This window comes from Dendrobates tinctorius, unplaced genomic scaffold, assembly GCF_039654945.1.
Source record: "Dendrobates tinctorius isolate UK_male_01 unplaced genomic scaffold, ASM3965494v1 ptg000102l, whole genome shotgun sequence".
Lineage (NCBI taxonomy): Eukaryota > Metazoa > Chordata > Amphibia > Anura > Dendrobatidae > Dendrobates > Dendrobates tinctorius.
In genome coordinates this window covers 5,074,768-5,102,028 of record NW_027361770.1, presented here as the reverse complement: position 1 = coordinate 5,102,028, position 27,261 = coordinate 5,074,768, and the positions used below count along the sequence as shown (strand labels likewise).

Genomic DNA, 27,261 nt, shown 5'->3' with positions numbered 1-27,261 from the left:
TCCTTGTGTGTACCACAATGAGCATGGAGAAAAGAAAGAAGACCAAAGAACTGTCTGAGGACTTGAGAAACCAAATTGTGAGGAAGCATGAGCAATCTCAAAGTCCATCTCCAAAGACCTGAATGTTCCTGTGTCTACAGTGCGCAGTGTCATCAAGAAGTTTAAAGCCCATGGCATGGTGGCTAACCTCCCTAGATGTGGATGGAAAAGAAAAATTGACAAGAGATTTCAACGCAAGATTATCCAACATCCGCACAAAGAACCTCGACTAACATCCAAACAAGTTCAAGCTGCCCTGCAGTCCGATGGTACAACAGTGTCAACTCGTACTATCCGTCGGCGTCTGAATGAAAAGGGACTGTATGGTAGGAGACCCAGGAAGACCTCACTTCTTACCCCGAGACATAAAAAAGCCAGGCTGGAGTTTGCCAAAACTTACCTGAAAAAGCCTAAAACGTTTTGGAAGAATGTTCTCTGGTCAGATGAGACAAAAGTAGAGCTTTTTGGGCAAAGGCATCAACACAGAGTTTACAGGAGAAAAAAAAGAGGCATTCAAAGAAAAGAACACGGTCCCTACAGTCAAACATGGCAGAGGTTCCGATGTTTTGGGGTTGCTTTGCTGCCTCTGGCACTGGACTGCTTGACCGTGTGCATGGCTTATGAAGTCTGAAGACTACCAACAAATTTTGCAGCATAATGTAGGGCCCAGTGTGAGAAAGCTGGGTCTCCCTCAGAGGTCATGGGTCTTCCAGCAGGACAATGACCCAAAACACACTTCAAAAAGTACTAGAAAATGATTTGAGAGAAAGCACTGGAGACTTCTAAGGTGACCAGCAATGAGTCCGGACCCGAATCCCATAGAACACCTGTGGAGAGATCTAAAAAAATGGCAGTTTGGAGAAGGCACCCTTCTAATATCAGGGACCTGGAGCAGTTTGCCAAAGAAGAATGGTCTAAAATTCCAGCAAAGCATTGTAAGAAACTCACTGATGGTTACCGGAAGCGGTTGGTCGCAGTTATTTTGGCTAAAGGTTGTGCAACCAAGTATTAGGTGAGGGTGCCAATACTTTTGTCTGGCCCATTTTTGAAGTTTTGTGTGAAATGATCAATGTTTTGCTTTTTGCTTCATTCTCTTTTGTGTTTTTTCACTTAAGACAAATTAAATGAAGATAATACCAAAGAATTTGTGATTGCAATCATTTTCAGGAAGAAACTGAGTATTATCTGACAGAATTGCAGGGGTGTCAATACTTTTGGCCACAACTGTAGGCTGAACTGGATGGACAAATGTATTTTTTCGGCCTTGCTAACTATGTTACCTCTGTGGCATCTGTCCCTCCTGATATTCTTAAATCCTTACAGAAACTGGTGGTTCAACAGGAAAAGGAGTGGGAGATGCAGGGAGCCCAGCTGATTGAGGGAGGTTTGTGGAAAAAGGGTAGTAAGTTTTGTCTGTCATAAGCGCTCTATTCAATGATGGGTCAGGTAACTTGTGCACTGACACATTTGTCAAACAGCTGTATGTGCTTTGGAGGACAAGATATGGGTGGTGCCAGAGTTCAATACTCTGGCCGCCAGGTACACCCAAGTCTTGCATGACGTGTGCCCAACACAATGTAGAAAAAAAACTGTAAAGTTTCCACATAAACATGATTTTTATCAGCTGTTTAGATTGAAGATAGACTATAAACAGCTACCATGAGTAGCTGTATATGGATTTGTGCTGGTTTTGTTTTGATCTCTTTTCAGACAGGCGTGGGCATATCCAAAGTAGAATGCTACAGTGCAGGTTACTGCTCAAAAACTCATGAATGAGATGGAATGTAGATATGGGACTCCTGAAGTGAAAGAGGTACACATTTTGCTGGAAAGGTCATGAGGAAGGCTTTCCACTCTTATACTATCCACAGAGCAGTGGGAAGGTGAAAAAACAATGGGACAAAGTAAAAAACCTAGAAAGCAAATTTAGAAAACTATTAAACCATGGACCAAATGCTTGCTTTTATCTCTTTTCTCAATGAAATACATTATAGGTAGAAAAACTTGGAGTCATTTCCACACAGCCTGAACAGCTATGTACAAGCTTTGTGTAATTGACTACACAATATGCATAAACAGGTGTATTCTTCCATTCCAGACCCTGAATCAGTGTTCAGAGCACATGATCTCACGCCGGGAATGGTCCTAAAAATAAGTCTTGAGCCAAGATTTAATGGGTCATTTCCGTTTCTCCCAACTACAGCAACTTCTGTAAAACTTGAGGGGAAAACCCACTAGGATACAAGCCAGCCACTGTTCTACTGGGGGTAATGGCATTATTGCCCCTAACATTGACATTGAATGAGGTTGTAAATGACGACTAGGATAACAAATCCATCAGACATTTTCATGTACTCTTAAAAGACATAGACTGTGACACGAGTATGTTACCAAGAGTGTTGGATTTGCTAATGTTTTCTATTATGTGACTGTACAGCCCCTTCACATGACCTATCACGTTTTTCACAGACGCCACGTGTCCCCTATTTGACCTACGGTGCTGCACTCATGTCCATGTTTTCCGAGCAGCACAGATGACAAGGATCAATACAAGTCTATGGGTCTGTGTAAACGTGCAATACATGAGCCGTCCGTGTTTAACATGGAAAGTATATGAGAAGCTTTGTAATTTCATTTCCATTATCCATACTTGAAAAACACGGATGGCATGTGGACGCAGTGGCGGATTATAATGAGGTCAATTTGGGCAGTTGCCCCGGGCCCAGTGGGGTTAAGGGGCCCACAGCCCAGGCCAGTAAATTGCCCCATTATAATCCGCCACCGCACGCCACACGACTGCACCGACTGACCTCTTAGGCTGACAGTTCCGCTCCTCCCCTTTCTTCCTCTTGCACAGACGAGACCGTACGTGGTGACGTACGAGTCCGACGTGCAGAGGACGTTGAAAAGACCGCGAGGTGAGGCACAGTCAGATGCGCAGCCCGCCTCAGTCTTACCTCACTCGGCCATAGAGGATCTGAAGACTGAGGAGAGCTGGCTGCTGCAGTGCTGACAACCTGCTCCTGGCTGTGCTGCTTGCTTGATTCTGCCGGGATCCTCTGAGTCCTGCTCCAGGAGGATCCAGGGCAGAAAAACACTTCCTTGGCAATTGCAGACAGGCTGACTGAGTCTGAGACTTGTGACTCATTGCCGCCCGTGACCCGCCGACCTTCATCTCCTGTTATCTCCTGGGCCCGTCTCCTCAGCCTGCAATAAAGGGAGTCTGAGGAGAGAGGTACTGTCCATCCCCCAATGCTGACATGCAGCACAGGGAACGTGAGTGAGTGATCAGTCCTCCTGACTAGTCCTGCCCTGCTGCAGCAGCTGCCTGTGGCAGTGCTCTGTGTGTGCACTGTCTGCTGCCAGCCAGACCTCCTGGTGGCTGCTGAATGACAGAGAGGACTCAGTTTCAGTCTCTCAGACACTCATTGAGTGTAAAAAGAAAAAAAAAAGAATCCTAAGTAATTAAATGATTTGTGTACTCAGGTTGGCTTCAGACTTGCTGATGCCTGCGCAGCATTCTGCGGAGGGCATCCGCAATCCCACCGCAGCTCCATCTGTATCATGGAATGCACGGTGGCTGCAGACAGCTGCGCGTTCCTATTGCCGGCAATGAGTGATTTGTGCGCATGCGGATGCTTGTGCACAAATCACACACTCTCGTCCACGCTGAGAATGTGACATGTCGTGTTCTCAAGAGTATGTGATTTGTGCGCAAGCATCCGCATGCGCACAAATCACTCATTGCCGGCAATGGGAAGGTGTGGCTGTCTGCAGCCATCTGCAGACACCGTGCGTCCCATGATACAGATGGGCCTGCGGTTGGCTTGCGGACATCTTGCAGATGCCCTCCACAGAACGCTGTGGAGCGTCTGCAAGTGTGAACCCAGCTTAAAGGCCCCGTTACACGCCGCGATGTTGCTGGAGATCTCATGAACGCGCACATCGCTGCAACATCGCTGAGGAGAAGTCGCTGAAGACTCTCCTGTGATGTTGCGCGCAGAGCTGCGTTCAGTGATCCAGCGATCCTGCGGGCGATTCCGGTAGCTATCTTTATCATGGCACTTCCTCTGCAGAGTTGCCTCTTAGATCGCTATTGCGGTGTCACACGCAGCGATGCGCCAGGTTGCTGGAGTTGATATCGCCAGGATCCCCAACATGCACAGAAACCTGTCAACTCCGACCACCAACTTATCAGGGTTGAAATCGTCCTGTTACACGCAGTGATGCACTGGCAATGTCGCTCAAGCCGTGACGCAGGAGCAATGTCGCCAGCGATATCGCTGTGTGTGACTGATCCTTTACGGCCCTTTCACATCTGAATTTTTTTCGAATTGCGGCAGATTCACCACATCTGCTGCCTAACGGCCGCACTTCCGGCGCACTTGTGCCAAGCCCCATGCATTGTCTATAGGGCTTGCGGTCGGGTGTGGCAAGTTTAATTCTGCCGGATGCGGCAGATCCAGCACTTGCAACAGTGAAGGAAAACTGCTGCTGACCACGTTGTTTTTCACGAATGCAAGTGCCGGATCTGCCGCATCTGGCAGAACCGCACTTGCCGCACCCGACCGCAAGCCCCATAGACAATGCATGGGGCTTGCCACATGTGTGCGGCAAGTGCAGCCGTTAGGCAGCAGATGTGGTAAATCTGCTGGATCTGCCGCAATTTGAAAGAATCAATGATGTTAAAGAGGCTTAACTAAGGCTGCTTTCACATCAGCGTTTAGCTGATGTTTGCGGCCGATCCGGCAGGTGACACCACATGTGCTGGATCGTCCGCCTAACTGGGCAGATCCAGCACTTGCGGACGCGAAAAAAAAACGCTGTAAGCTGTGTTTTTTTTTCGTGGCCGTAAGTGCCAGATCTGCCGCACCCGACAGAACTGCACTTGCTACACCAGACCGCAAGCCCCATAGACAACGCATGGGGCTTGCCGCATCTGGGCTGCAAGTCGGCCGTTAGGCGGATGAACTGGCGCCACCTGCTGGAATGGCCACACATAAGCTAAACCGCTGATGTGAAAGGCCCCTTAATCAGTGGAGTGGTGAGGGAGGGTGAGGAGACAATACGGGACAGAGGACTGTCTGTCGTGAAACTACATGGGGCAAATGTACCCCATGTAAACTGTGCCCCCCCCTCTTGGATAACACAAAAGCATGTGAAATTGCTGTACATGCTGTATCATGTGCCACTCTTAAGTGGCCATCTTCCTTGGATCATGTATGCATGGAGTCCATACATACATACATACATTAGTCAAGCAAAATATCCACATAGAGGGGAACATTCAGCATGTAGAGGTATTTCACATGTCTATACAAGGATGGAGGGGTAGTGGGTGTGCACGTTGTGTATTTGGTGAGTTTGTAACTTATTATTTGTAAGGTCTTGTGCAGATGTTCAGTATTTGGTCAGTTTGTCCCTCAGTATTTGTAAGGCCTCGTGCACACGCTGAATATTTGGTGAGATGTTACCTCAGTATCTGTAAGGCCTCGTGCACACGCTGAGTATTTGGTGAGTTGTTACCTCAGTATCTGTAAGGTCTCGTGCACATGCTGAGTATTTGGTGAGCTTTTATTTCAGTATCTGTAAGGCCTCGTACACACGCTGAGTATTTGGTGAGTTGATACCTCAGTATTTGTAAGGCCTTGTGCACACGCTGAGTATTTGGTGAGTTGTTACCTCAGTATCTGTAAGGCCTCGTGCACACGCTGAGTATTTGGGGAGTTGTTACCTCAGTATTTGTAAGGCCTCGTGCACACGCTGATGCTGCATTATAAGACGCAGGCCTTATGCTCCTGTACACAGAATAAATAACTTGTAAAAATCTAGCGCCCTGTATTCTAACCTGTTACCAGTCCAAAATTCTTGCTTGCACATTGGTCCACCCGGTGTCACGTTACCCACTCAGCTAAGGTCCACGCCCACAGGACCTACTGTATAACCAGTCCCAGATACAAAAGGTGTATACTGCTGAGCTAATGTTCCCCTTGTATTCCAGACTCTGCAATTCCCTCCTCCACCTGTGACTAGAGAGGCACTGCACCTTCAACTTGGGGTGCAGTACCCCCCTGTGGCGCCTCGCCATAGGGGTGCCACACTTTTGGTAACTGTGCTAATGAGCGCGGCCGCAAAACGCATGCCCACAAAATCGCGGGAAATGCACACTGTGTGAGCGTCGCGTATTGTTTTGTGATGTCTATTTTTTTGAGTCTCTCGTTCTTCCACTATCGTTATCTTTTTGGGGTCTTTTATCTACAGGAACTTTTCTCATGACTTGAATAATGAAGGGAAAGGGGTCAGGAGGCAAGACAAAGAACGAAGCTGCTGGATAAAGACAAAGCTAAAGAGGAACAGAGACCCAGCAACTTTCTAGTAAGTGTATGCTCATACCACGTACACACACCAAAGCCATTAGGTGTATACAGATATTAGAAACTCAGGCCAGTTTCAAATCATGATTTCTGAGCTTCCAAGTGTATCCGTTTCAAATCGGATACACTCGGATCTGAATTCGGCTCCCATGTACCCCTATGGAGATCAGATAGGATGTGTGCTTTTTGGCATCCAATTTTTGCACCATCCGATCCTGTCTGATTTAGTCACGGACACAAAATCGTAGCCTGCTGCGATTTGGTGTCCGTGCCTCAAATTGGACAGCATCGGATCCGTGCCGATCCGACCACCGATAAAATGTGAGCCTATGGACATCAGATCAGAGTTTACCTCAGATCTGATGTCGGCTCCGTGAGCCCTGTCTGTCCGTGTCCTCCCTGTTCTCCTTCCTCCATCTCCTCTATTCTGCTCCCCCCCCTGCTATTCTATTCTGTCACCCCGCTACTCTTCCCTGTTCTATTCCCTATCCTGTCCCGTGTTCTCTCCCCTCTTTCTGTTTAAAAAAAAAATAAAATCTCCTCCTGGAGGATACATCACCTTCCCGCTGGCTCCGGGGATGCAACTGTCACCATCAGGGGAGAAGAACCTCTGGTGATGTCACAGGGGCGATCAGCTGACCTGTCATGTGATCGGCTCTGTGACATCACCAGAGGTCCTTTAGCCTCGATGGAGACTGTGGCATCCCCAGAGTCGGCGGAAGGTGATGTATCCTCCAGGAGGAGATTTTTTTTTTTAACACACGGAGGGAGAAAACAGATGACAGGATAGGGAATAGAACAGGGAAGAGGATAAAGGAGAGGAGGGAAGAAGATGAAGGAGGCAGGAGCAGGGAGAGACAGGGACCACAGGATCCACACGGAACCTGCATAGACTCGGATACAGGTGGCTATTTGCCATCTGAATGCAGGGATCCGTGTGGATCTGTGGCTGTTTGTGGGATCTTGCAAAAACTCAGATCCCCACGGACAGCCACAAAATCGTGATGTGAAACTGGCCTTATAGTTCTTGCTTTATTTCTTTTAGGTATTCAATACTCAAGTACATACCATTGTGCGCTTCCTCTGGAAAGTACCAGCCAAACTGTAAGTTCTTCACAAAAAACACACACAGGCTGACACAGCATCCATGTTTAGTTTACTAAATGATTCCTTCTCTTACACTGTGTCATCCTATGCCCCTAGATGCATTCTTTACACAAATCGGGTGCTCAGAAAAGAAAAGAGCTACGACAGAGAACTCAACAAATGCACGAAGAGATTTCCAAATTTCCTAAGTTAGAGACTTTCTTTAAAAGGAAATCTACAGAATCTGACGAGCCAAGTCAAATTGATGTAAATAACAACAGCTGTGATAAATATACATCTCCGACTCCATGTCACTCATCTGATGACTCAAATTCTTTAATTACATTGCCCCAAAAACCTGATGGAGAGACAGAAAATGTAATGGATGAAATTGAGCATGCTCAGGAAGGGGTGGAGGATGTTTCAGAGTGTGCATCAGATATTGGGCTGTGGGGTGAACACATTTCAAAAGAAATGCAAGAATATTGTATTGCTAAAGGAGCTACTTTTTTCCAAAATTCTGAGGCAGACTTGCACAACTCTGCTGTGCTTACCACTGGTAACCATCATAGGTACTGTAATAAAAAATGCTTCACACATGTAAACCCCAAAACTAATGAAATTTCATCACGAAATTGGCTATGCTATTCACCATCTCAAGGCAAATTGTTCTGTTTTCCATGTAAACTGTTTTCTAGCAGGCGTTGTGCATTTACATATGGTTTTAATGATTGGAAACATGGTGAGGACAGGCTAGTTAGGCATGAATGTAGTGAGATCCACAAACAAGCTGTCCTGTCAGTAGTGAGCAGACAACAGACAACATCTCGGTTAGACAGTCAGGTGCTTTTGCAAATGGAAAGCGAAAAAATATACTGGCGTAAAGTCTTAAAGAGATCCCTTTCAGTTATAATGTTCCTTGCTGAAAGAGGGCTTCCTTTTAGGGGGAAAAATGAAACAATTGGTTCTTCTCACAATGGGAACTATCTTGGGTTCATGGAAGTAATGGCGAATGTGGATGAATTCCTAGATGAACATATAAAGCTACATGCAAATAAAGGCAGGGGGCATACATCTTACTTGTCTTCGACTGTGTGTGAGGAACTGATACAGATTTTAGGAACCAATGTCCTCTCACTTATTGTGCAGGAATTGAAGAAAGCTAAATTTTTTTCACTGTCTGTGGATTCTACACCAGATGTTTCTCACTGTGACCAACTAACATTTATTGTCCGTTATGTTTTGCCTTCTGGACCTGTTGAAAGATTTTTAGAATTTATTCCTGTTATTGGTCACACTGGCCAACAAATAGCAGAGTTGATTGTTGGTATTCTATCTAAAAATGATATCAATATTAAAGATTGCCGTGGCCAGTCCTATGATAATGCTGCCAATATGAGTGGAAAATACAATGGGGTCCAAACACATGTCAGGAATGTACAGTGGGGAAAAAAAGTATTTAGTCAGTCAGCAATAGTGCAAGTTCCACCACTTAAAAAGATGAGAGGCGTCTGTAATTTACATCATAGGTAGACCTCAACTATGGGAGACAAACTGAGAAAAAAAAATCCAGAAAATTACATTGTCTGTTTTTTTTTCATTTTATTTGCATATTATGGTGGAAAATAAGTATTTGGTCAGAAACAAGCAATCAAGATTTCTGGCTCTCACAGACCTGTAACTTCTTCATTAAGAGTCTCCTCTTTCCTCCACTCATTACCTGTAGTAATGGCACCTGTTTAAACTTGTTATCAGTATAAAAAGACACCTGTGCACACCTTCAAACAGTTTGACTCCAAACTCCACTATGGTGAAGACCAAAGAGCTGTCAAAGGACACCAGAAACAAAATTGTAGCCCTGCACCAGGCTGGGAAGACTGAATCTGCAATAGCCAACCAGCTTGGAGTGAAGAAATCAACTGTGGGAGCAATAATTAGAAAATGGAAGACATACAAGACCACTGATAATCTCCCTCGATCTGGTGCTCCACGCAAAATCCCACCCCGTGGGGTCAGAATGATCACAAGAACGGTGAGCAAAAATCCCAGAACCACGCGGGGGGACCTAGTGAATGAACTGCAGAGAGCTGGGACCAATGTAACAAGGCCTACCATAAGTAACACACTACGCCACCATGGACTCAGATCCTGCAGTGCCAGACGTGTCCCACTGCTTAAGCCTGTACATGTCCGGGCCCGTCTGAAGTTTGCTAGAGAGCATTTGGATGATCCAGAGGAGTTTTGGGAGAATGTCCTATGGTCTGATGAAACCAAACTGGAACTGTTTGGTAGAAACACAACTTGTTGTGTTTGGAGGAAAAAGAATTCTGAGTTGCATCCATCAAACACCATACCTACTGTAAAGCATGGTGGTGGAAACATCATGCTTTGGGGCTGTTTCTCTGCAAAGGGGCCAGGACGACTGATCCGGGTACATGAAAGAATGAATGGGGCCATGTATCGTGAGATTTTGAGTGCAAACCTCCTTCCATCAGCAAGGGCATTGAAGATGAAACGTGGCTGGGTCTTTCAACATGACAATGATCCAAAGCACACCGCCAGGGCAACGAAGGAGTGGCTTCGTAAGAAGCATTTCAAGGTCCTGGAGTGGCCTAGCCAGTCTCCAGATCTCAACCCTATAGAAAACCTTTGGAGGGAGTTGAAAGTCTGTGTTGCCAAGCAAAAAGCCAAAAACATCACTGCTCTAGAGGAGATCTGCATGGAGGAATGGGCCAACATACCAACAACAGTGTGTGGCAACCTTGTGAAGACTTACAGAAAACGTTTGACCTCTGTCATTGCCAACAAAGGATATATCACAAAGTATTGAGATGAAATTTTGTTTCTGACCAAATACTTATTTTCCACCATAATATGCAAATAAAATGAAAAAAAAACCAGACTATGTGATTTTCTGGATTTTTTTTTCTCAGTTTGTCTCCCATAGTTGAGGTCTACCTATGATGTAAATTACAGACGCCTCTCATCTTTTTAAGTGGTGGAACTTGCACTATTGCTGACTGACTAAATACTTTTTTTCCCCACTGTATGTCCTTATGCCACATTCATTCCTTGTGCGGCCCATTCCCTTAACCTGGTAGGGAAAAATTGTGCTGAAAGTATTCCAGAAATTTTCAGATTTTTCAATGTTTTGGAACACCTTTATGTCTTTTTTTCGTCATCTACTGGGAGATGGAGAGTGCTGGTAGACAAATTAAAACCCCTTGGGCTACCAGTTGTAAAACAGCTTTCTGCCACAAGGTGGTCCGCAAGATATGAGGCAGTTTTGGCTTTGTACAAAGGTTACGAGCCAATATGTAATCTTTTACACAGCATGATTACAGATCCAGACTTCAGTTCATGTAAAAATGAGGCAGGGGCTTTGGGTGAGAAGTTAAGTGTACTTGATTCAACCTTTATTCTCGTGGTATGGCATGCAATTTTGGATCGGTTTCATAAAACCAATTTGTCCCTTCAAGAGGCAGGTTTAAATTTAAATACTGTTGTGGCTTTACTTCAGTCTTTGTTAGACTTTGTCAAGAGTCTGAGAGAAGAGTTTGATAAATATGAAAATGAGGCTGTCAACATTTGTGGCCATAATATGTATAATTCTTCGGTACATCGATTTCGGAAGAGAAATCGTCAGTATGATGATGGTAACTCCGAAGCAATTGTGTTATCCCCAAGGGATAAATTCAAAACTGAAGTTTTTTTTGGTCTCATAGACAATCTAATGAGTAGCCTGTGCCAACGTCTTGGAGCATATTCAGATGTTTGCTCCAAATTTGGCTTTTTGTCTAATTTGTCAAAACTTTCTCCATTGGAGATTAAAGAGGCTGGAAGCAATCTTGTTTGTTCATATCCTGAAGACCTAATGCCTGGTGCAACCGAAACAGAGCTAGTTCAGTTTTCAAAATTTTTATCCACCTCCTTTATAAGAGATAAGACAGCAAAAAACGAATTGTCTGAACTGAATTTGTTCCTACTTCTACACGAACATAATTTAACTCAGACATTTTGTAACACTGAAATTATACTCAGGATATATTTGAGTATGATGGTGTCAAACTGTACTGGCGAAAGGTCTTTTTCCAAACTCAAAAGAATAAAAAATGAGCTAAGGAGCCAAATGGGCCAAGAGCGGTTAAACCACCTTTCTCTTTTAAGCATTGAATGCAAACTTTTGAAAACCCTTGACGTATCCAAAATAATTGATGAATACAGCGCAAAGAAATGCAGGAAAAAATTGTGTTAATTTAGGCTAAAAAAAAGGCTTATTGAGGGTTTTACATTCCGATGACACATAAATTAAAAACGTTATGTTACCCAAAGCAGGAAGAGATGATTATAATGCATATAGAAATAAGGAGGGAGGGGGAATGTTTACTGTGGGAAAAGCATCCTGATAATATATTTGAATACTGGCTTTCATCAGACTTTGTGAATTACTTTTACTTGTATCAAAGACTTTATCTAGTGTTTGGTATATGGTATTTTGTGTACTGTATTACACCATGTTCCAAATTATTATGCAAATGTTCTTTTTCTCTGATTTTCCTAAATGGTCGTTGCAAATGACAGTCAGTGTAATAAGTCACTTAATATATACCATCAATGTATTTCATTGACAAAAAAAAAACCCCTATGACACTGAAAAAGAACACTTGCATAATAATTTGGAGCATGGCGTAGTACTGATGTACCTGAAACTAATGGTGCTGTGCTTGATTTTAGATATTTTCAGAGGATACTTGAATATATAGTTTCTGGTAAATGTGAGTGTATAAGTAATATTTATATAAGTTATGCATTTGACACTTTTGTCATTGATATGACTGTATTGTAATAGGAATGTGACAATTTCAATGTATTTTCCACTGTTTAAGTTGCACTTTTGATGAGAAACCTGTGAAAATTGTCAATCTTGTTTACAGATTAAAATTGGACTGTTCAATACTATGGCTTAAATTTTTTATTTTTTTTCTCTTCCTAAATGAAGGGTAAATTAACTAGATCAATGGATGTTTGACAGGTTATAGCTTCACTCAGCAACAATTTTTCTGGAATAATCTATTTCAGGTATATCGTGACCCCCGTCACGTGACGGGGGGGCCCACAGAGTCTGAACTGCCCCGGGCCCTGGCTACCCTTAATCCACCCCTGCGTGGACGACACACTGATTGAAAACACTGGTGACACAGATATCGGTGTAACATGTACGTGATTTATAAGGACATGGGGCCCCACTTCGAATTTTGCCTAGGGCCCCAATTTGTCTAAAACCAGCCCTGGGTAGAAGAGCCATCGCACATTATTGTTCACACCAGCATAATCACAGTGGCTCCCTCGAGTCTTATTAGGGTGGTTTCACTTTAGCGTTTCAGGGCGCAGCGACGGCCTGCGCACGGCTGCCGCTAAGCCCCGCCCCCTGCCGCACCTCCTCCAGTAGCTCCGCCTACGGGCGCATGACGCTGCATGCGTCCTGCGTCCCCTATCTTTCTTCACTTTTTTTCCTGATATGCCCCACTTCCGTCTTTGTGCCACACTTCCGTCCTGGTTGACGGTCTGCGGATGCGCTCTCTAGCGTTATCCAAAGTCTTTCAGCTGTTTTGCATTCCTTCATTAAAATTGTCTAAAAAGTTTTGTTTGGTGGTGTTATACTCACTCCTTCCTCTGACCGCGGCGCTGTCCTGTTCTACCGCATATTCTATCTAGAGGTTTGTTATTTGGAACTGGCCTTTTGTTCACAATAATGATGTCATATATGATGTCTTTTTATGGGCTATATCTTACTTGCAAACCTTTCTTTTTTTCCTATACTTCTTTCAGAAACTTGAATCTTCAATTTAAGGTCATACAGGTATATATTCAATTATTCTATATACCACAATATTGTGATACCAGAAACTGCCTTAGGCTGTAGTTAATTTGAAAAATTTCCTCAAAATTTTTTCCCTATGTGAACTACCTCCAATGATGGATACTGGATTTATTTATGGTTTTGTCATCTCAATGGCATGTCAGCTTAATATTTGTACATACTGAACATCAGTCAACGATGTATCAATTTTATTTAATAATTCACAGTTTGTGATTTGATGTTAATTTTATGTTTTATTTAGATAAAATACCCTTGAAAAAGGCCAGTACGGCCGAAACGTTGGGGAATTGTGTGACTATTATTTATCACTGGGGACGCAGGCCGTGCGCAGTATGCGTTTGGCGGCGCATGCGTCCTTTTGACGGTGCGCCGAGCGCAACCAAATTGCAACAGGTTGCGTTTGGCGCTGGTCGGCGCACCATCAAAAGGACGCATGCGCCGCCAAATGCATACTGCGCACGGCCTGCGTCCCCAGTGATAAAGATAGGGGACGCAGGACGCATGCAGCGTCATGCACCCGTAGGCGGAGCTACCGGAGGAGGTGCGGCAGGGGCGGGGCTTAGCGGCGGCCGTGCGCAGGCCGTTGCTGCGCCCTGAAACGCTAATGTGAAACCACCCTTACTCCACCGCCAGGCAAGACTTTCGTGTCCGAAGGTGACCGAGCAAGAGTGTTACGTTGGGGACACTGCTCTAAAATTGCTGGTAATGCCGGGATTAAGAAGACTCTCTCGCTACTACTGGTGGCCTTCTCTTCCCCAAGACATTGAATAATTCACTGCTTCCTGTCCCTCCTGTGCAAAGAATAAGGTCCCAAGACGTCTACCCACTGGATTTCTGCTACCTCTTCCGGTTCCATCGATTCCCTGGCAACATATAGCCATGGACTTCATCAACAACCTTCCTCGTTCCTCCGATTGTACAGTTATTCTGGTGGTTGTGGACCGATTTTCTGAGATGACTCACTTTACTCCTATACCTGGTCTGCCTTCAGCTCCTGAGTTACCAAAATTTTTTATTCATCATATCTTCAGACTCCATAGATCCCCTTGTGTCTGACCGTGGAGTTCAGTTCACTTCTTGGTTCTGGAGAGCTCTTTGCAGTCTTTTGGACGTGTCTCTGGATTTCTCCTCTGCTTACCATCCACAGACCAACGGTCTAGTGGAGTGAATTAATCAAGTACTGACGTTTTACCTGCGTCATTTTTCCAAATCTCATCAAGACGACTGGGTCAATCTTCTTCCCTGGGCAGAGTTTGCTTACAATAACCACCCCAGCGAGTTTTCAACCAAGTCTCCTATTTTTTTTTTTTTGTTTTTGGGCAAGATCCTGGTATACCCCTACCAGTATCTTCAGTCTCTGGAGTGCCTGCAGCTGACTCTTTTCCTGTGGAATTCTCTAAGATTTGGAATGAGACCAAGGGAGCACTTCAAAAGACTTGTGGTCGGACGAAAAGACAAGCTGATAAAAGATGCCTGGATTCTTCTCCTTACCTTCCTGGTGATAAGGTCTGGCTCTCTTCCAAATATATCAGACTGAAGATTCCCTCCTACAAGCTCAGTCCCCGATACATTGGTCCTTTCAAGAACTTAAGACGCATCAACGACGTTGCCTATAAATTAAGGTAGTCTACCTTGCCCCGTATTCCCAACACCTTCCATGTCTCTCTCCTTAAACCCATTGTTCTTCAACAGATTTCATTCTTCATCCAGCTCAGCCCCTTGTCCAGTTGGTACTGACAATGTCTTTGAGGTAAGAGATATTCAAGCCATGAAGAGGCTGAGAGGGAGAAAGTTATTCCTTATTGATTGGAAGGGTTTTGGTCCTGAGGAGAGATCTTGGGAGCCATGGGAGAACATCGATGCTCCCCAGATTCTAAACAGATTTCTGTCCAATCTCAGGAAAGGGGGGATGTTACGGGGGGGGGGGGTACTGCCAAGTCTGTGTCCGCCCAGTCCCCCGCTACTCTCCTCCTCGCTCCTGTGTCCGAGCATGCTGCTGGATGGAGGTCGCTGCGTGTCTCTCCTGCGCTGCCTGTCTTGCGGTTGGCATCGGAGCTCCACTTCTCGCACATGCGCCTTAGGTCATGGCCGCGCGCATCGCCCGCACTTTCATCAGCAGCTGTGTCCTGACCCGGAAGCACCGCTTGGACAATGGACTAGAGGTACCAGGTATATCAGGCCACCCTCTCTTAGCGGAGGCACCAGATTTTCCCAGTGCCCTTGTCTTCCCTGTGGCTACCCGTTTACCTGTTCCTAAACTCCGGATAGCAGGAACCAGACCGTCGCACGGAGCCGCCCTGGCCTGGCGGATAAAAGTCCAAACACACAGTAATCTCCAGCGATCTCAGGCAAGAAGGTAGTTATAAAAAATATTCCTTTATTTCTTTTCGTTAAAACAACATGTTACAGGTAGTGGATACCCCAGTGGATGGAAAAAAATCCAACACGTTTCAATTCAAGAGTCTTAATCATGGATTACAAATTCTGACAAAATGTGACATTTTAAAAGTCTTCAGACAAGAGTGAGGAGGTGGTAGGCAATGCCCTCATTAGCATGTTTAATTGATGTATCCAATTATCCACACCTAACCTCCAGGTTGAAGACAAGTTAAAAAGAGAAAGAGGAAAAAAAAAAAACCCACACAAAAGAAAAAAAAAAAACCCACAAAAAAACCCCCTCTCAAAATTATTTACTTTACATGCAATACCAAAAAGAGAATACATTAAAAGAATATATAAGAGGACTATACACATCTGTTTCTAAACAGTTAAATATGTGTTGATACAGCAAAAACAATTATTTTGGCGGTATTATTTTACTTGTACTGCATGATCAATCTTGTCTGGAGACTTTTAAAATACCACATTTTGTCAGAATTTGTAATCCATGATTAAGACTCGAGTTGAAACGCGTTGGTTTTTACCATCCACTGGGGTATCCACTACCTGTAACATGATCTTTTAACGAAAAGAAATAAAGGAATATTTTTTATAACTACCTTCCTGCCTGAGAACGATCTATTGGTTCAAATTTGCCTTTGATACTACCTTTGGCAGGAAGGAAGGGTCAAGCCTAAATATTAAACGGTCAAGAATCTGTAGAAAAGGATCTCTTACAGACAATGCCATTTTGCAGAGGTGTCTGCCACCAAAAATGCAGTCTTCATGGAGATAAAGTTAATATTCGCTTCTTTCTTGGCTTCAAAGGGAGGCCTGCATAGGGTCCCTAGCACAAAGTTTAGGTCCCATGGTAGAACAGTATTTCTGATTGTGGGTCTAAACCTAGTAATGGCTCATGTAAACCTTGCAACCCCACGGACGTTCTGCTAGAGGGAAGACCAGAAAGGCACTAAGGGCAGAGATCTGCACTTTTAACGTGCTATGCTTTAGTTTTATACTTAACAAGTGTCCTTCATCCAGTATTTACATAAAGGGTAAGAATATAGACGAGATCAAGTATCATTACTTGGAATATTTAATGTATTTGCACAACTTTTCCTCCTCTGTTTTCAAAGTCACCAAACTATCAAGGATAAGAGCACAATATTTTATATGAACTATCAGCTTACAAGTCAATATTACAGTCTTACACAAACAAAAGTTTGTTTTCTTGACCAGCCAGAAAGAAATGCCTAAAATTCAACAGTCAACATATAGATAACAGCTTATTCTTCCTGGCTTGGTAAAAAGAGTTGTCTGGTTAATTAAGATACAATGCTGCGTCTCCACACCTTGGAATAAATTGCTGGCTTTCTGCTTCCCTGCATAGTTGTTATTACCTTGTCAGATAGACCTTTGGAGCTCAAGACCTGCCTTTCAGGATCCAAGCTGTCAGGTGTAGAAAGCACGAGTCTGGATGCCAAATGGAACCCTTGGACAGCAGGTCATAACTGTCCGGAAGGGGAACTGGACTTTCCAGTGCCATGTGGTGTAACACTGGAAACCAACTTCTTTTTGGCCAGAAGGGGGCCACCAGTATTCCCGTGGTTTGATCTTACTGGATCTTCCTCAGGAACCTTGGTATAATAGGAAATGCATAAAGAAGTTCTGCTGCTCAAGTTTGAGATAGGTCATAGACCACTTCTGGATTGTCCCTTGGGCCTATGGAGAAAAACCTTGATACTTTTGCATTTTTCCAGATTGCAAACAGATCTATATGTGGAACCCCCATCTCTGGGATAGCTGGTGAAACACTTCTGGATTCAGCTCCCATTCGGAGGACCACAATTTTTCTCTGCTGAAAACGTCTGCTACTCTGTTTTCGGAGCCCTTTAAGTGAACTGCTAAGATAAAAAGAATGTTTCTTTCTGCCCACTAGAATATTTGTTCTGCTAAGGCCTGCAGGAGTTGGCCTCTCAGACCTCCTTGGCGATACAGGAAGGAAACCGCCGTGATGTTGTCTGAAAAAAACTTCACATGACGATCTCTGACCCTGTCTCAGCACTGCTGCAGTGTCTCCTCTACTGCCTTTAACTCTCCATAGTCGGACGATATCCTTTGGTCTTCTGGGGACCATGTACCCTGCAGGTACTGTCTTTTCACTACTGCTCCCCATCCTTTCTGGCTTGCCTCTGTGGTAACAAGCATAAAGGGAGAAAGGATCCAAGGTACTCCTTCCACGAGTTTCTTCCCGGATGTCCACCATGAGAGCGAATTTCTTAGGGTTGCCGAAATTCTCATTTTCCTCTAGGCCAGATGGATGTCTGTTCCAGACTGATAGTATTGCTCCTTGTAGCTGCCTTGAGTTACATTGACTCCAGCGTACACTTGGAATGCAGGATGTCACCAGGCCTAGAACTCTTATAGCATATCTGATAAAGACTATCCTCTTTCTCTGCAACGCCCAAAACTTGTCCTTGATTTCCTACTGCTTTATGAGTGGCAGGGAAGACATCCTGCGATGAGAATTGAGGAGGACTCCTAAGAACACTTTGAGTACCTGGTAGCAATTTGGATTTTTCCCAGTTGATGCGCCATCCTAGGTCCTCTAGTATTTTGATAGTCTGGGCAAGCTTCTGAATGAGGAAGATTATTGAGTCTGCTACTAGGAGTATGTGGTCCAGGTATGGAACTACAATAATCCCCTTCTTCCTTAGGAAAGCCGCCACCTCAGTCATTACCCTTGTGAAGTTACTAGGTGCTGAGGAAAGGCAGAATGGTAGACATGTGAACTGGAAATGGTGGATTGTTCCAAGATGTTCCAGAACAAACCTCAGAAATGGATGGTGGTTGGGGTGGAATGGCACCTGGTAGTATGCATCTCTTAGATCTAATGTGCACATGGTGGACTCTTTCCCTATCAACTGAATTCTTGATCTTACTGGCTCCATTTTTAATTTTTTGGACCTGTCCCATTGATTTAAGGGTTTTAGATTTATAATGGTACAATATTTGCCCCAAGGCTTTTTTTTATGGAGAAAAGGAAGGCGTAGTGACCCTGACCTATCTCTGAAATGGGTACTGTATTGACTGTCCCTAATTTTAAGAGGTTCCTGACATCCCCCAGAGTCTTTTTGAAGCGGAGACTGGAGGGACTGGGGGTGCAAGACTATTGAGGATGGAGATGGAAGAAGTCTATCCTGAACCCGCCCCTTGTAGCTCATAGGATCCGATTGTTCGTAATGGTTTGCCACCTTTCCAGAAAAAACTGCAGTCCCCCTCCTATCTTCCAGGCATCAAGATCTCCCCAGTGGGCCGGAAGAAAACTTGGTGAATCTACCTCTGCCCCCCCCTTGGGGAACTCCACCGTCCCTCCTTACCCTTTCCTTTATAGTCTTGCCAGTGGGACTGATGAGGCCTACGAAAGGAGTGGTAGGTTTTAGACTTTTTTTCGGGGAACCTTTTCTTGTCATCAGAGGCCCTCTTTAAAATGTCATGTAGCACTGGACCGAAGACGTGTGCCTGAGAATGGGATGGAGCAGAGTTTGTTTTTTGAATGGCTGTCCCCCTACCACGCTTTAAACCAGATGGCTTGACGCGCCGAGTTAGAAGACACGTAATTTCTAGCTGCAAACCTCACGATTTCAGCTGAGGAATCTGCCATAAATTGTGTCGCCAATTCTGTACTTAATATCCCCTATCCTGGTATATATGACCCCTCCTACCTATCTTAGTACGCATGGATCCATCATCCCTATCCTGATATGCGTGGCCCCCTCATCCCTATCCAGGTAGGAATGGTCCCTCTCATCCCTATCCTAGTATGCATGGCCCCATCCCTATCCTGATTTGCAGGGCCCCATCTCGTCCTAGTATGAACGGCCCCATCACTATCCTGGAGCGCAGGGCCTCCATCTCATACTAGTATGCATGGCCCCATCCCTATCCTGGTATGCAGGGCCCTAATCTCATCCTAGTATGCATGGCCCCCATCCGTATCCTGGTATGCAGTGCACCAATCTCGTCCTAGTATGCATGGCCCCATACCTATCATGGTATGCAGGACTCCCATCTTGTCCTAGTATACATGGCCCCATTCCTATTCTGGTATGATTGGGCCCCACCACCATCCTGGTATGCATGGCCCATCAGAAAACATTAAAATAAAAAACAAACCATTACATTTACTTTCCCGGCGCTCCCTCGCAGCCTCTTGTTCCGACGCCAGCAGTTGCTTTATGCTTGAAAACAGTGCATGGCAGGGACGTCATGTGCTGCTCACAAGCAGAGCACAGCTGCCGGAATACTCACTGCTGTGCACGCCGGGACTGTGTGCACAGAGAGCAGTGAGTATTCATTGCTCTTCAGTAGCGCGCACAGCATCAGCCACCAGCTTCCTGCTGCTGCAGGAAGTCATGTTGCCGCTACTTAAGAGAAATGAATATTCACCTCTCTCAAACCTTGGAGGGCATTCTGTAAAAAGATCAATAGTTGTCTTTCTTTTGCATACCACCCAAAGAACAATGGTCAAACAAAATGTTCTCATCAAACACTCGAGCAATACCTTCTGTATTATTTGTGTGATCATTAGTCTAACTGGATGGAACATCTGCAGTTAGATGAATTTGTAATTAATAATCAATATCAAGAATCCATTAAAACTACTCCATTTTTCTGTGATATTGGATTGCAACCTCATTTTGGTTCATTTTCAACCACTGTGATGGACAGTCCAGAGGTTGAAAAATCTTAAGACAGAGAGAACTTGAAAAGGGGACAGGTTGGTCAGACCTCAGATGCGAATAAGAAACGTTCTAAAGGCCTAACCTTTGGAGTTATGGTTTCCGTGAAAAATGTACAGCTTAAGATTCCTTCTGCAAAGCTGGGTCCCAGATATATTGGTCCTCATGAGATAATCAAGGTAATTAACCCTGCAGCCTCTCGCCTGAAACTTATTCTATCTTTTAAGACACCCAATGTATTTCATAAGTCCCTCCTAAAGCCATATAATTCCTCGGTTATGGTCAGAAATCCTCCTCCTCCTGTTCTAGGAAATTTAGAGTATGAAATGCAAAGAATCATGGATTCTCGCATAGTAACAGGGTCTGTAGAATACCTTGGTCATTGGAGGGGTTATAGCTTAGAAGAGCGATCTGGGGGTCCAGGCAAGTAATATCAAAGCCAAAAAACTGATCAGGAAGTTTCCTCTTCGTCTTCCTTATAAGCCTGGTTCTAAGGGTCTAGAGGCCCCTCATAAGAGTGGGGTATTGTCATATCACCAAAATCTGCTACTGCGACTTTGCTTCTTTTGCCAGGCGCCGCCGTATTAACTCTGCGGGTGGTGCTTGTGATAGAAATGTGAAAACCAGAAGCACTGGATGGAGGCTCTGTCCATCCACTAAGGTTAGAATGGCTGGGACCTGTAGTGACATCCTGTGTGCGCTCTCAGCTGAAGTTAACAGCTCCCTTGTTCCAGCCAAATGGAGAGCACCACACACTACTAAAGCTTCAAGCTTGCTGCTGGAAGCTGCAAGATATAAATTAGTGTTTTCTGGCTAGGTGTGCATCTCCTCCTCCTGGTTTGCTAAGTGTATTCTTGTTTTGACCCCCCAAAAATTCTTTCCCGTCCTGATTTTATCCTTGACGTCACCTCTCTGCTCTGACCCTGCTTGGAAACCATTCCTACTTCTGGACAGCAGCCATTCCTTTGTGTCCTACTGTAAAACTAGATCCCTGTACAGGAGATATAGGGTATTCGTATTTCTCTGGAGTCTGCAAGACAAAGTTACTTGTGCCAAGTCTGTCCATGATATCACAGCACCAAATCTATATGACAGATGGTTAACTCCCTTAGTGACCGTGCCGTATATATATGCTGTGCATGTAATCAAAGAGTTAATATATAATACACATATTAGAATACTGATGAAATTAGAGTACCAGTAAAGTACCTCAAAAAGCGCCATGTTTTTTCCATCATATATTGTGTCGTTGTCCATTTCATTATGAATGAAGGGGCTGTTTTCTCTAGGATTTCCATCACCTATAGAATAAACAAAGAAAACTTTCAATACATTTGCATGGTATAAAACTGTGATGGCGAACCTTGAGACCCAGTGCCCAAAACTGTAATCCAAAACCCACTTATTTACAGGGCAGAGCAGTACGCCTGCACAGGAGCCGTGACAGAAGGAACTGGATGTCATTGCTAGAAGATAGGAGGCGACGGACCGCAACACCCATCGGACCGGACCGCCCCCCCCCCAGGTGAGTATAATCTAACTTGTTTTTCTTATCTTTCAGGTTACATTGGGGTTATCTACAGCATTACAGAATGCTTTAGATACGCCCCTGATGGCGGTGGCTGCATCTTATATGTGAAAAAATAGGTGACAGATTCCCTTTAAAAAAAAAAAAAATGTGTATGGGGGGGAGGGGGTGTGGCCAGCCATGGAGCACTGTAGACATGTGGTGCAGAGCTCCTCCACTCCAAGATCTTAAAAAGCTGTCCAACTGGCACAAAGTTTGGGCAAAACCAAGAAAAGCTCATCCAAAGCTCATCTTTCCTCCTCAGTCTCTCAAGGAAACATCAAGGATTGTCTACTCAGAAGCACCTCACGCACATGAGACAGCTAAACTCTCAGCGACACAGGAGATACAGGCCAGTAAAACTATTCAAACTCCCCCCTCACCCGGCCAAACACCTGAGATTCACTATCTCACTAAAGGCCCCGATACACACATCAATGTCCCAGCGATCCCACCAACGATCCGACGTGGATGGGATCGCTGGGACATAGTTAGCTGATCGCTGGTGAGCTGTCACAGACAGACCCACCAGCGATCAGGACCAGCGAGCAAGCTGGTATCCAATGTAAACAGCAGGTATCTAAGAGCCGCGCGGCTCTTAGATGCCCGCTGTTTACCCTGGAAACCAGTGTGCATGCTGGTCCTGATCGCTGGTGGGTCTGTCTATGTGACAGCTCACCAACGATCAGCTAACTATGTCCCAGCGATCCCATCCAAAAAGAATTGCCTGTCCATTAGATATGTAATAATTGCTAGTTTGGTGTTAGGGCCCCGTTACACGCTTCAATGTCCCAGTGATCCCACCAACGATCCGACGTGGATGGGATCGCTGGGACATAGTTAGCTGATCGCTGGTGAGCTGTAACATAGACAGACTCACCAGCCATCAGGACCAGCGAGCAAGCTGGTATCCAAGGTAAACAGCGGGTAACTAAGAGCCGCGCGGGTAACTAAGAGCCGCGCGGGTAACTAAGAGCCGCGCGGCTCTTAGATACCCGCTGTTTACCCTAGAAACCAGCGTGCACGCTGGTATCCAAGGTAAATAGCAGGTATCTAAGAGCCGCCCGGCTCTTGGTTACCCGCTGTTTACGTTGGATACCAGCTCCCAGCGTCGCTGATTGTTGCTCTCCCGCTGCCACATGCAGCGATGCGTGCTGGCCAGCGGGAGACCAACGATCAAATAATGGCCCAGGACGATCCTGCACGATCAGCGATACCCGGCGGGGGGGCCGGTCGCTGATGCGTGTCACACACAGTGATATCGCTAGTGAGATCGCTGTGGCATCACAAAATCAGCGATCTCGCTAGCGATCTCGTTGTGTGTGACGGGGCCTTAAGATCGATGGGGATAACACTGCTCACCAGTCACAGACAGGCAAAGGGAAGCCCCGTCAGGGACTTCCTGTAAAATCAACATGCTCCGCCCCCTCTCTCCACAGTGCAGATAAGAAGACATGTGGAGTTCAGTGAAAACCCAGCCCCCCTCTGCAGGTGCTGGCTTTAGAGGGCAGCCAGTGTAACTCACAGGACAGAAAGGGGCACATAATAACAGATCCTAATGCTCAAATACAGAATGGAATAAAATCTCTCCCTCTCAGGGCATCTGATAACCTTGACACAGACTTTGATTTAGCAGCTCCTGGCGGAGAAATGAATACTTCTCAAGTGCCAAATATTATAACATCAGTGGGGTCTACTGTATTCCAATCTGGTCCCCAGCTGGAGATTCAACAATAGGACAGAATATAGGATATTACTGTGCAGCCCATGCAGGGCCTTGTCAGTTACATGTGAGGAATCTGAACAGGGGTTACATGGTCAATCCCAGAACTGCCCATAGGGTTTCAACAGATATTGTGCACTAAATTGGAGCAATAATAATTCCTGCACCCGGCTGTCCACTGCAACACCCATCGGGTCATCACTACAATCGACGCCGCCTGGGGAAAGAAGCAGCAGTTTAGTAACATTGGCCGACATTCAACCGCTATTGAATTCTATTCCAACCAAAGAGGACATGTCATCCTTTGCAAAATATATTGTGGATGAATGTAAACAGAAGTTTGCCAAACTTCAATCAGAAGTAACTACTTTGACATCTAGAGTGGACACTCTGTTACAAACTACGATAAAATAGTCATCAGAAATCTCCACTCTCCAGGACACAATACATCTAAAAAGCTGCACATATGGTAAACCTTCAATAGCATATGGTCTATCAGGAAAATTGGGGAAGACGCAACAACCTGAGAATCAGGGGTCTTCCAGAGTCAGCCTAAGCATAAGATTTATCAACCACCCTGAATCAGCTATTTAACAAAATACTGGGAGCTCCTTCTTCATCAATAATTGAATTGGACAGAGCACACAGACCTCTTCACCCCATGGACTCAGACCTTAATAAACACAGGGACGTAATCTGCAGAATTCATTATTATAACACTAAAGAAGAGATCTTATTAAAAGCAAGAGACAGCCCTGCAACCATCTATAAAGGTTGGCAACTACTGATTCTACCTGACCTATCCTGAAGGACATTATCTATGAGATCTGCTTTAAAACCTCTCAGACATTCGTAGGGAACGGGAGCTTCCCTATCACTGGTGATTTCCATTTGCTCTATTTGTTAGATGTAAAGGACATTCAATTTGTCTCTGTTCACCAAAGGACTTGCCAAATTTTCGGTCTCCCTCATATATCGCTTCCTCAATGGCTGCAGTTTCTCTCTCTTCTGATTACAGACAATGGACCATGCCATCGGTCAGATAGAGGACTCTCTTCCTGATGCGCTTCCATAAAGATCCTCCAGACAACCACAGAAGCCAAAACCAGTGAACAGATCTCCCCAAGAGACCCGGATTGAAATATTCAAGCTTTAAATATAACCTGTGTCCTATATAATATGAATATTATTATGTATACACAATATGAATACTATTATGCCTGTGTGATAATTGTTAGTAAGTGCCTGTATGCTGGAAAACACAAAGCTAGGGCCTACTTATTATTGCCTTAGCTATTTCATATGCTGATAACCCTGGAGTTCAAATTAATATTCTAATTACAGTTCTCAGAAATGAATGAGTTATATTTTTGAAAGTTCTGCCTAGCCAGTTGGTCAGGTATAGTCAAAAATTGTTTATCACGTGGGAGCGTACCTCCCTCTTTTGTGAATCCTGGCTATCACTTTCCCCTCATAGGGACTCTACCGAGCGGTATGGGACTTTATCCAGCTTGGTTCTACATAGTTTGGTTAGTTATAACCATGACCGTGAAACTTTCACCACAGTATTTTTTTAAAAAAATCTTTCCTTACCCGGTCTACTTCCCACAACAATCTCTGAGATATAACATTGTTGTCAACAATCCCTTTCCTTTGGTTTCCAGGGTAGTGTGGAGGGTGTCGGACCACGTGGGGCATTAAGGCAATGGCGACACAAACTTGCCTCCTTCAACGTGAGGGGGCTGAACGTACCGGCGAAGAGGGCCAACATTCTTACACTTCTTCATAAGGAAAAGGTACAGATTGCCTGTCTACAGGAGACCCATTTTAAGAAACACTACACCCCCATCTGTAAAAATAAATGTTACAAACATTGGTATCTTTGCAACAATACCCTTGCAAAAGCAAAATCATAGCCATTCTTATTCACAAAACCTTAACACATGAGATAATCAACATTGTCAATGATCCCAATGCTAGATATATGATATCTATTATAATAATAGGAGATAGAATTTTCACCATTATTAATACATATGCTCCTAATCAAGGTCAGACCCAATTTCTCATAGATTTGATAGATAAAGTGGTACCGATTGTCAAAGGAACACTTATCCTATGCGGTGATTTTTATCTGACATTAGACCCTACCTTAGATAAAGGGAAAAGGGAAAGCATCTTTAACATACCCGACTATTAAATGAGTAAAACACGCACTTCCCAAACTTTTACTCTGTGATGTATGGAGGCTCACACAGCCATCTGTCAAGGATTACCCTTTCTATTCTCCTCCTCAAGACTCATATAGCAGAATTGACTAGATTCTGGGGCAACATCATGCTTTGTCATGGCTTCCAGAGACTGACATAGGAACTATGTTATGGTCTGATCACTCTCCTGTGTTTTGTTCTCTTGTTGTGCCTTCACTTTAAAGGTCAGGATGGACACGGAAATTGAACGAATCCCTACTTCTGGATCCGGTTTGCACTCATGATGTGGCCAATACCATATCACATTTTGGGTGGGACCATGAATCGGATGCCTCCTCTCTCATAATAAAATGGGAAGCTTTGAAGTGTGTGCTAAGGGGTGTCTTCATAAGACATTGGCTCTCGACTGAAACGTGATAGAGAAGATCACACTAGCCATTCGTAAGGTGGAGACTCTAGAACTTGCTCATAAACAGGCTCTTGCCCCGTCAACACTCAAGAGAATTATTCTTCTTGACTAGAAGCTAAGAAACTATTAAATCTAGCTCATAGACGTTCACTTCAAGTTTGTCTTAGCAAATTCTATGAATTAGGTAATAAATGTGGCCGTATGTTAGCTAGAGGACTGAAAGCTCAGCAAACCCAAAACCATATTTCCAAAATAAAAAATGCTGCAGGCCATATTTTACACATAACAGAAGAGATCTTCACACAATTTCATAAATACTAGCTTGGCCCGTGCAATATTTTCGCACATTGGTTGTCGGGGGTGCAGGCAATTTCAGAAAAAGCAAGCTGGTCAAATGTAAATATATTTCATGAGATGATGAACACAGACAGGTATTTATATATGTAGATTGGTAATACAATACATTGGTTTGATAAGTAGAGGCCAAAAAATGTCTTCCGGTTGAGGTGCCACCTGCAGGTCATTGTGTCTTTCTGTAGGTTTATGAAAATGAATGTTTAAACTGTATTTAGTGATAAAAGCATGAATGTGTGGTTTGTTTGGCTCTTTTCTTGCTGAAGGAGGCAAGTTTTCCTTCCAAATGGTGTATCACTTGTGTGTGTGGGTGCAGTATGAACGGAGATACAAAGCAATCACCAAAAAACAGTGTTTAGAAATAATAGAATAGATTATACTAACCTATATAACTTAGATGACCCCCCGGACAATACATCCCCACCTGAAAATGCTGCGCCTTTTTCTGAAGATACATCTTCAGCATCCTTGATGGACGAACCCCTTTCAGATTCTGA

General features: G+C 44.4%; 1 protein-coding gene across 7 annotated transcripts in view; it reads right to left on the bottom strand.

Moving 5' to 3' along the window:
- Positions 1–27,261, bottom strand: part of SLC12A7 (solute carrier family 12 member 7) — a 745,935-nt gene that overhangs the window by 540,207 nt on the left and 178,467 nt on the right. For all 7 annotated transcript variants that reach the window (XM_073587687.1, XM_073587689.1, XM_073587686.1 and 4 more), the window contains exon 2: positions 21,711–21,802. In XM_073587687.1, the coding sequence (XP_073443788.1) occupies positions 21,711–21,802 (92 nt within the window). The remainder of the gene's footprint in view (positions 1–21,710; positions 21,803–27,261) is intronic.